General features: G+C 41.9%; 1 protein-coding gene across 1 annotated transcript; it reads left to right on the top strand.

The window, feature by feature from the left end:
* Window positions 1–198: 198 nt before the first annotated feature.
* Window positions 199–8,670, top strand: LOC121318823 (alpha-internexin-like). Its single transcript, XM_041255912.1, has 8 exons — window positions 199–346; window positions 693–812; window positions 4,148–4,243; window positions 5,160–5,288; window positions 5,880–5,996; window positions 7,020–7,130; window positions 7,495–7,619; window positions 8,400–8,670. The coding sequence occupies exons 1-8, from the start codon at window positions 221–223 to the stop codon at window positions 8,440–8,442; spliced, it is 867 nt and encodes a 288-aa protein (XP_041111846.1). The 5' UTR covers window positions 199–220; the 3' UTR covers window positions 8,443–8,670.
* Window positions 8,671–10,323: the final 1,653 nt, after the last annotated feature.

Raw genomic sequence — 10,323 nt, 5'->3', positions numbered from 1 at the left:
TGAATACGTTTTCTGCGACATTTTAAATTTAAAGTTGAGTACATTTTCATTGAACTCCTCCAAAAAAGATATTCAATAGAAGTGGCTTCAGTTATAAAATGCCAGGCTGTGGTTGAGACAAGGTGCTAGACTGGCAAAGCTGCAGGTATGATCTCTGGTTCCACTCTGACTGTCCCCTTCTGTGTTGACCCAGGCCCGCTGTCTGGAGGAGGAGAATGAAATGCTGGAAGCAGAGATCCTGGAGCTAGAGGGGAGGCTGGAGAGTCACACCTCCCCCTCCTCAACCGGCCAGCGAGAGAACATCTTCGACTTGAGCGCCGTGGTGGAGAGGCTCAGGAAGGAGAAGGTAAAGCGGACCTGCACTCTTGATCTGGGGACATTACAGTTATAGGTCATTCTAACGTGTGCCACCAGGTGGAACTGTAGTACTGACTAAACCAGAAGGTAGACATTTTAAATAATAATCCTTAGTTGTTTTTTTTTTTTTTGTTACCAAGCTAAGGCAGACCCAAGGTGCTTGTATGAAGTGCGTGGCAGGTAATGAGCAAACAATTGTGTCAGCCCAGGTACGAATAGACTTTCACCAGTCCCCCCCCCCCCCCCCCCCCCCCAATCCTTAAAACAAATAACTAACCTGTGTCAGCACCTGTTTTAAATGGCTTCCTTTAACCGAGGCCCCTTTGTTTCCACAGGAAGAGATCCTGTCTGATATCGATGCCCGACAGAAGCAGCTCCTGATCCTGCAAGAGAAATTTGGACACACCTCCGAGCAGCGTGCTCTCCTGGAGCTGCAGAGAGGGGAAATCGCTCCAGTAAGGCAGCTCTGCCTTGTATTCCCACCGCTGAGAATATAGAAAAATGGCAAGGAAACAGGGAGTAATCTGATTGGCTCACTGTTTCAACCAGTGTAGATATGTCACAGTACCAGCTTGACACTTTTAGAACTAGAGTGAGTCACTTCACATGGCCCAACGCATGGTGAAGCTGTTAATGGCACCAGACTTCGGCGTGTGAATATTGGAGAATATCTGAAGACTCCGTCGTGTGTTATTCCTTTCCTATCACGTGATAGAACATTTAAGGGGGTGACTGCAAGATTAATGAAATAATATACATTATGTAAGTTGTTATTAGTAGTGCTGGAAAGAAATCTGATTTGAGCCAATTGTAATAGAAAACAATATTCTTTTTTTGAACAAGGATAATGTGTCTTACTCTATAATTTAGATGCAATGGAGCCACACAAGTCGATGGTATATAATACCAGTTTCCAGATAATAATCGCAGATAATATCGTAACGTATTAATTCATCAAACCGGTCTTTGCAAAAGCAGACTCGTGAGCTTTGGGAATAGGGCTTGACTTTACAGCATAAGCTGCTTCTGTCAGCCCCTCCACTAGGTGTCACTGCAGGATAACATACCTTGTGCTTCAGCATGCAGTGCTCAGCAGCTAGATCTGTCGGCCACAGCTGTTGGATTCCTGTTCAGGTTTAAGGCAGCCTAAACTTAGCCGAGTCCCTAATACACTGGGCATCGAGCCACAGTGAAACCCAACTCCTGCCTTTGAAACCATTGTATCAAACACAATCAACATGCCACCGCACAGCTTTGACTAGTGCCCTTTAGGGTTTAGATGAGTCTAATTCAGTCATATATATTATCATGCAGCGTGCACATTGCATTTCTCATGTGTTCAGTCTTGTTATGCATCTTAACATTTTAATGCATGTATTACAAATGACATTCACCTATTGCCCTTTATATAGACTGAAGTTCGCACAAAGCTGATTTAAGGTGGAATTGCTAGATAGTAGTATTAACAGGGTTGAAGCTTCTGAGCTAAAAAAATAATATGCAAATCCACAACTGTTTAGATTTGACGAGTGTGACGATTCAACAGAACATGACATTGATTCTCAATAATTCTTTAACACTGCTTTTCAACATGCAAGAAGCCCCACAGTCAGATACTGCAATCTGCAGAGAAAGGAAGAGAAAGACCGCCCTCTGTGTTATCATGGGGTATTAACCCTTCCGCTCAGCTAGCCAATCCAGCTCTGTGTCATTGGAAAATCTGTTCCCTGGTTTGTTTTTGCCTTCGTTTGTTAATCTGTGATTTTAATCGGAATAGTTCTTTAGCAGGGCCTGATTTATGGTGTTGGGCACAAAGGCTGGCTCCTGTTGTTTTGGAATCCAAGGGCATACCACAAAAGAGAAAGCGTGTGGAGAGATCGTAAAAAAAAAATCAATGCCTAGAGCACCTGGCGCCGAGAATAGCATCTGAAATATCTCTTCACTCGTCAGGTCTTTGCAGTGAAAAGAGCCCTGGCTTTAATATCTCACAAGCACATACTGTACAGTGAAGCTCATATATAAACTGCAACACTTCCATACATGCATCACTCTTTGCTCATTCCTGGAATATATATATATACAGCTCTGGAAAATATTAAGAGACCACTGCAAAGTTATCAGTTTCTCTGGTTTTACTATTTATAGGTATGTGTTTGGGTAAAATGAACATTTTTGTTTTATTCTATAAACTACTGACAACATTTCTCCCAAATTCCAATTAAAAATATTGTCATGTAGAGCATTTATTTGCAGAAAATGACAACTGGTCAAAATAACAAAAAAGATGCAGTGTTGTCAGACCTCGAATAATGCAAAGAAAATAAGTTCATATTCATTTTTGAACAACACAATACTAATGTTTTAACTTAGGAAGAGTTCAGAAATCAATATTTGGTGGAATAACCCTGATTTTCAAGCACAGCTTTCATGCATCTTGGCATGCTCTCCACCAGTCTTTCACATTGATGTTGGGTGACCTTATGCCACTCCTGGCGCAAAAATTCAAGCAGCTTGGTTTTGTTTGATCACATTCCAGAGGTTTTCAATGGGGTTCAGGTCTGGAGATTGGGCTGGCCATGACAGGGTCTTGATCTGGTGGTCCTCCATCCACACCTTGATTGACCTGGCTGTGTGGCATGGAGCATTGTCCTGCTGGAAAAACCAATCCTCAGAGTTGGGGAACATTGTCAGAGCAGAAGGAAGCAAGTTTTCTTCCAGGACAACCTTGTACTTGGCTTGATTCATGCGTCCTTCACAAAGACAAATCTGCCCAATTCCAGCCTTGCTGAAGCACCCCCAGATGAGTCCAGTTTTCAGCTTTGCCCAACACCTGGTCGTCTAATGGTTAGACGGAGACCTGGAGAGGCCTACAAGCCACAGTGTCTGGGGGTGCTTCAGCAAGGCTGGAATCGGGCAGCTTTGGCATGAATCAAGCCAAGTACAAGGCTGTCCTGGAAGAAAACACATACCTATAAATAGTAAAACCAGAGAAACTGATAATTTTGCAGTGGTCTCTTAATTTTTTCCAGAGCTGTGTGTGTGTGTGTGTGTGTGTGTGTGTGTGTGTGTGTATATATATATATATATATATATATATATATATATATATATATATATATATATATATATATATATATATATATATATATAGTCTATCAGTTTAGCCAGACACCTATACACAGACTTAGACTTGCAGACTCAAACCCCCAATATCCAATACAGCAATTATGCCTGTTTAATTGACATTCCAGCCCTTCTAAAATTGTTCACTTTGAATAGTAATTTACCTTTAAATTGGCATTTTGTTCTTCTCTTAACATGATTTCTTATGGATTTGCCATGCTTGAATCTGCTTTCAGTAGGCCAGTTCCAAGCTTTTCAGTTCTTTTTCATGCTTCAGACACAGGAAATACAGTCACCCATCCCTCAGACTCTCTGTATTAAACTGATTTCCGGTGAGTTACGATTTTTCCTAACATGCATATATCGTGATCATGTGGTCGCTCGTACTATGGCTACAAGCATGAACATGTCCATTGACTTGCATGTTTAGGAAGTCATTGGGAACAGCACCAAAGCACTTTGGCAGCAATCTGTCTTGGCAATTTAAACATACTCTTTCCCTTTTGTTTGTTTTAATAACTTGCTGTTAATGAAGACTCCTGTCTCCCACGTCTCGTTTCAGTCTGCAGTATTCTGCAGCTCTACTTCTCTCTGCTGTTTTGGGTTTGTTCTGCTGTTGAGGCCTGTTGTCTGAGGGAGACCTGGTGCTCTATTTGTTTTGTTCCAGGAGGTGGATGCTGTGACAGCAGAGTGCCTAGCCCTGCAGGAGCAGGTAGGCATTTATGAGGAGCAGCTGGAGCTGATGCAGGAGGAGCACGAGCAGGTGAGAGACTTCCAAAACCGCCAACCATCGCTTTCCATGCAAGATTTATAGGAGGTCATTGCCATGCACACAAGCTGTAGAATCCCAGATATTGGTATGGTTCTCAGTTCAGGTTTTGGGTTTGTGCACATACCTAGCTGCTTTTATCAAGGCGTCATTGTACAGTTCAGAGATTATTTTACTAAGCATATTCTAAAAATGTATCTCTTCCCCTATTGCGCTAATGGAAACTATTCTCAGAGGATACTTTTCTCATCCTACTCACTTTCTTGGAAAAATTCATTCATAATAAATACGCTACTGTTTCAGTTTCCTTTTATTAAAATGAACAATAAAAACTTTAAACGAAAGCAATGGTGTGAAAAACAAAAAGGGATACAATAACTTCCCTCCAGCGTTTGTCTGCAAATGAATGAGACTCTCGTGCCTGCGCCACATGGAGACTGGATTGTGCTAAAAGACACTGATATTCCATGCTGGAGATCGCCGATAGCAGCCCTCTCTGACAAAGATACAATGTAACTCTCATGTGGTGAACAAGAGATGAAGAGTGGAGCGTCCCCCTGCCAGGTAACAGGAGTGGGAGTAGAACGAGAGGATACTGACTGTGACTTCCGTTCAGTTCACACACACCTTGTCATGCCTGGATACTGTATCCCAGAGCTCCAGGGGGAAAGGAACACAGTCCAGTTATTGTCACCTGTACCCATAGAGCAATATGGTATTTGTTTCATTGTTAAGACTGGTAGTGGGTTTGAATTAGAGGCGTGTGACACCGGTTCTAATGATACCCAAACCACCCCCTGAGCTGTTCTGTAAACGACTGTCAATTTTCAACTCTTTAACAGCCATTTGTGACAGACTTTTTTTACTAGTACAGACTTTACAGACTAGTTTTAGTCTGTCTGTCTTACAGCGTGTGGAGATCCTGGTTGCCCCTAGTGACAGTGCCCCATTGGTTAGCCTGGTGTTCTCGACCCCTGATGTGACCCCCACTGTCCTGGATATCAAGGAGTATTACAGGGAGTTGGCTGAGAAGCTGCAGGTGAGGGAGGAGGGAGGGAGGGGGGTGTAGTGGCTGGAGTGGTTTTGATTTTACTTTAAATTGAACATATCTATTAATATGCCTTTGTCTAGCGATCATGCCTTCTGTCTAGCCCAGTGAACTGTTATGTACGTATCAAGTATAATCAAATTCATTATATATATATATATATATATATATATATATATATATATATATATATATATATATATATATATATATATATATATATATATATATTATATAATTAGTGTCAGTACTGAGATTTTTATCTGTACTTCACAAGTGTTCTTAAACATTGTTAATTAGTGATGTCAGCGCAGAATAAAAATGTTTTTTTCTATGGGTAAATATTGGGATTTTCTTCCTATGCATCAAGTCGCGGGACATTTGCTAGGAAATTGGGACTGTCCCGACCATATAGGGACTGTTGGCATGTGTGCATTATTTATTCATATTGATTCTGACTACCTTACTATACTAGAATAGGTTCAGTCTGGTCACAGAGTGACATTAATCACTTGTTTGTGTGCAGCCCGGGTCATAGTCATGATCCTCAAGAAAACTAACAAAACCATACTGCTTTTCCAGTTTCAGTCAGAGCCAGCTGCTATCACATGGGACGAAGAAACAAAGAAGCCGAAGGCTGCCACAGAATTAGGGGTCAAAGGGAGACACGTGAGCGATGTCGGAGACCTGAAGAAACTGGTAGGTTTAGAGGAACACCTCTGTGGTCCCTCGTTTCTAATCCTGCTTGAGATTCAGATCATTCTGAGGAAGACAAACCTTTTGACAACATTAAGACAAATACATTGTGTTCAGTTACTTCCATTATATGGTTTCTAATGCTTACAAGTTTTTTTTTTCTGATAAAGCTGTTTAAACCAATAACCATTTTACAGTCTTCATTGACTAAGCCATACTGTTTTTAATAGTTCAGCTGCTGCAGATTAATGATGACCTCCCATTTATATTTACAGTTTCCAAGGGCATTTGTCCAGACCACAGAGTTTAATTCTAATACCCAGGAGTGATGTCTGATTGAATGTGGACTCGCTTCCCTGTTGATAACGAGTTCTGGCCGAACCGCTTCAAATAAAATCTCCCCTAAAAAAAATAGCTCAACTCCGCAGCTCGTTGTTGACATGGACTGATAACTGTACTCAGTATAATTGTATAATTATCAGAGAAGAGGCCATTCAGCCCATCAGTGCTCACTTCTTATCTTTTTAAACTTTGAAGTAACACATTCTGTATTTTATATGTTGCTTAATAACTATGTTATAAAGTGTTAATAAAGCATCATATATGGTTTATAACCATGTAGTAGCCATAGATGGAATTATGTTTTTTTGCCACCTATTGTACTTTGGGATGTTTAAATGTAAGTCCGTCTATGGATATTGCATGGTTATAAACCATCTATAATGTTTTATTAACACCCTATAACATAGTTATTATGCATCTAGTATACATTTATAAAACATTAATAAGCAGCACCTTAACGGTTTTATTTTATTTTAATGATTTAAATGGTTCTACTGAAGGGAATCAGTTGCACAAAAAGTTTTTCATGAAAGAAGTTGTACCTCCAAGTCTATCTGGGATAAAGAAATTTTACGATAGTCGTTTCGGCAGTGTGCTGTTTTGAGTTGAACTGTTTTGAGCTGTCCTGGTTTGAGTTGTGCTGTTTTGAGCTGTGCTCTTCCTTCTCGTCTGCACGTCCTGCAGATTGCTGAGCTGGAGAAGGAGCTGGAGGCTCTCTGGCAGTGTGGAGAGGCCCTAGAGAGGGAGATCGAGGACAAGGAGGTTCTCCACGAAGAGGAGATTGCTTATCTGGAGGTGAGGAGAGCACAGCCTTGACACAAATAAAGGCCATTACCAACACCCCCACACTGGCGTACTTGAAAACAAAGGCAAGGGGAGCAGGATTGATCCTGTCAAAAGCCAAATCATAATGAATCTCGCTTACAACTAAACAGATCCCTTACTGTATACGCCCCAAACAGATAGGACTCCTACAGACTGCCATTGCTGTCTTGATCACCTGGTGGTCTGGAGATAATGGTACTGTTTGTAGAAGCTTCGAACTCCAGCAGTTGACATGAGTGGAGGTACTTCTGTTAGATGGGAATGGTTCAACTGAAAGTATTCTCATAAGGAGCCAAGCTGGGCAGAACCCTTTGATGCATCTCTCTTTCCTCAGGACTGCACCGCAGAGCTGCAGGAGAGCCACAAGGTCCTTCAGCAGGAGATTAAAAAGCAGGCCGATGATTACGAGGAGCTCCTGAACGAGAAGATGGCCCTGGATATCGAGATTGCAGCCTACAGGTAATGCAGCTCTGGCCCAAATAGCTACTGTGCTTGCAGAGGTGTCTGGAGTTCAGAACTTCTTATACAGCATTTGTACAATCGAAAAATACAATTTAAACTGCATTTTGGAGGCACTGGGATCTTTCAAACTGTTTAAGTACACTTGAGTGCATCTCAATAGGATATGGAGATAGTGCTGAAATACAGATTCCTCCAAGGAGTGAAGACGGAACTCAGTCAGAGCTGGAAAGTGTGGCTGGACCCTCCATAGTGATGAAGAATGCTCCAGATAGCAGCTGTGAGCAGCCTTGTCATTGCTGAGCACTTCAAGAAGCATACGGAAGGAGGGCTACTGTTTCCTGAGTCTCAGGGGGGCCACAGGCTTGCAGGAAGTTGACACCAAGCTGTCGCTGGCAGGTGCTTCCACTTCCCCTTGCCTTGAAGACTCTTCTTCTTCTTCTTCTTCTTCTTCTTCTTCTTCTGCTTGATGTATAAACATCCTTGCCATCTGCTTCAATTCACTCCTGCCATTGCCTATGCTTAGATACAGGTCTGTAATGAGAAGAGTCAGTCTGGAGGAAAGGTGATTAATAGAAGTACAAGAGCAAAACCCTTTGGTCTTCTTTCTTCTGCTGGAGGGTAGTTATAGTACGAGCAGTATCATGTGGCTAGCTGTCCTTTATAAGTGACACAATTACTCCACAGTTATGTGGACCAGGTCTTCTTATAGCTATATAGATAGGAAACATACTAATCTGCTGTGTCTAGATCTGACACCCTACTTTTTTTTCCCCCCAGGGGACTGGTTGAAGAAGAAGTGGAGAGACTCTGCTACTATTAATTGTCTGGAACTGCAGAATTCCAAGTGTAAGACAGTTCTAGAGCAGTGTACAGAGTGTTCTTTTCCCAGCAGCACACAGAGCCAGGCTAGGGTGGTTCATCTGAAGCAGAAGCAACAGTGAACCATTGAAACAGTAACCAGGACCTTAGGAAGGTCACCATCATGTCTTATAACACAGCAGAGTGGATGTTACTGTATACACAGATATAAATTCATTAAACTGCTTGACACAAGGCTAACATTTTGATTTATTTTTCTTGACATAATTTTTTAAACAAAGGAAATATACTGTATAAAACCACCCGATGATAGCATGTCTGAGTGAATACAGTGTAGTTGAATAAAATAATTGAAAATGGATATGAGATAGCAGCTGAAAAAAACAGGCCAGTTTAAACAAGAAACAATTTGGGCTAGCTGCCCTCCCCCTGTTCCATCAGAAACCAAAGCTGTTGGAAACTTGCATTTGATGCTCTTTTGCACTGCCATGAAAAACAGCGGCGACAGTAAGCCCTGATTGAGCCTTGTTTAAATTGGCCTTGTATGTATTTCATCTTGAAAGGGTGACGAAGGCTACTTTAAACAGGCCTAATGCACCACAATCAAGGCGAAGCACAATCAAAGCCACTGAAATGCAGACGGGGAGGTAATGGATCAGATCAGGGTGCCCTGCAGGAGCTGTACAGACATGGAGTGATGCATCTCCATACGGAGGGAGGAGAGTACAGCATGTCTGGGATAAGGAAGGGATTAGGAGAGGAGTGGGGGCATCCTTCCATATCAGTCGAGAGAGGCCACATGTAAGATAGCTACACTCCCCAGCATCCGCTATCTAAAGGGGCCTCAAAGCGAGAACCCCCTTAGCTTTGCAGCTGTCATGCATTTACAATCCAGTTCAACACTCCTGGTACAGATATCTGTTGGTACTAGGGTCAGTGCCTTTATAGGTTTATCCTTTGTGTAAACTCCTTTTAATGTAAATTACCCCTGAGTTAGAGAAGCGAGGTGGCACATTGTTCTGCAGTCAACCTTTGGCACTGTCTTGAAGAACGGAGGCATCGTGGATGGCATTGCAGAAACGCATATTGCAAACCAGCTGCTTATAGTTGCTCTGCCCCCCCCCCCCCCCGTTTCTTAATTGTCTTTTTTAAATTTGGCACACACCATTAAAAAACGCACACGCTGTTTTATACCAGGAGATTTAGAACTTCAATCAGGAGATTAAAAAAAAAATGGTAGAAGCAACAATGTTAACCCAACGGTACATAATGGGGCCGTCATTTTATTGAAGGGTTCTAGTAAAAACTATAAACCCACCAGAACGAAGATCTAATCTGAGCACATTTTAAAAAATGAAATCATCGCCAAGCTTTCTGGGAAGTTAATGTAGCTGTTTAAAATGGTTGAGAATGAGAGTTTTGAAGGCTGAAGTAGGTGAAGACAGTTGTAAACTCCAGCAGTGTCTATAGATGTAAACATTTACTGCGGCAACCACAACTTCTACTACTACTGCTGCAATAAATGATAATGATTTTACTAAAGCAGCTGTGAATGCTCAAGCCACAGTAATGAACTGCGTTTTTAATGGTTAGACGATGGAACGCGGCATTCTAGCAGCACACAATAAAATCCCATTTAATTACCATGATGACTTTGCAGCTAACTAAAAAGATACTATTATTCGCTGCTTATTTATTTCTGTTGGGGGAGCTTTCACTATGCGGGAACAAAACATTCCTGACAAGGAAGGAAAGCGTCTTGTTTTCACAGACTCTACCTTCATTAATCTGATAGACTTCAAAGAGCTGCTGCTTACCTTGCTGGGTTTATCTTCCTTTCAATCCCCCGTAGCGCTCCACTCAGTACCCCCACCCTAGGGGT

Source organism: Polyodon spathula, chromosome 7 (genome assembly GCF_017654505.1).
Source record: "Polyodon spathula isolate WHYD16114869_AA chromosome 7, ASM1765450v1, whole genome shotgun sequence".
Lineage (NCBI taxonomy): Eukaryota > Metazoa > Chordata > Actinopteri > Acipenseriformes > Polyodontidae > Polyodon > Polyodon spathula.
The sequence above is the reverse complement of the archived record's forward strand: the minus strand, read 5'-3'. Positions and strand labels throughout refer to the sequence as shown.

Excerpts from the sequence above, each read along its gene's own strand:
- LOC121318823 (XM_041255912.1), top strand. The coding sequence starts at position 221 with ATGCTGGAAGCAGAGATCCTGGAGCTAGAGGGGAGGCTGGAGAGTCAC. Across the intron at positions 347-692 it reads AGAGGCTCAGGAAGGAGAAG|GAAGAGATCCTGTCTGATAT; the intron begins GTAAAGCGGACC and ends TTGTTTCCACAG. Across the intron at positions 5,997-7,019 it reads TCGGAGACCTGAAGAAACTG|ATTGCTGAGCTGGAGAAGGA; the intron begins GTAGGTTTAGAG and ends CACGTCCTGCAG.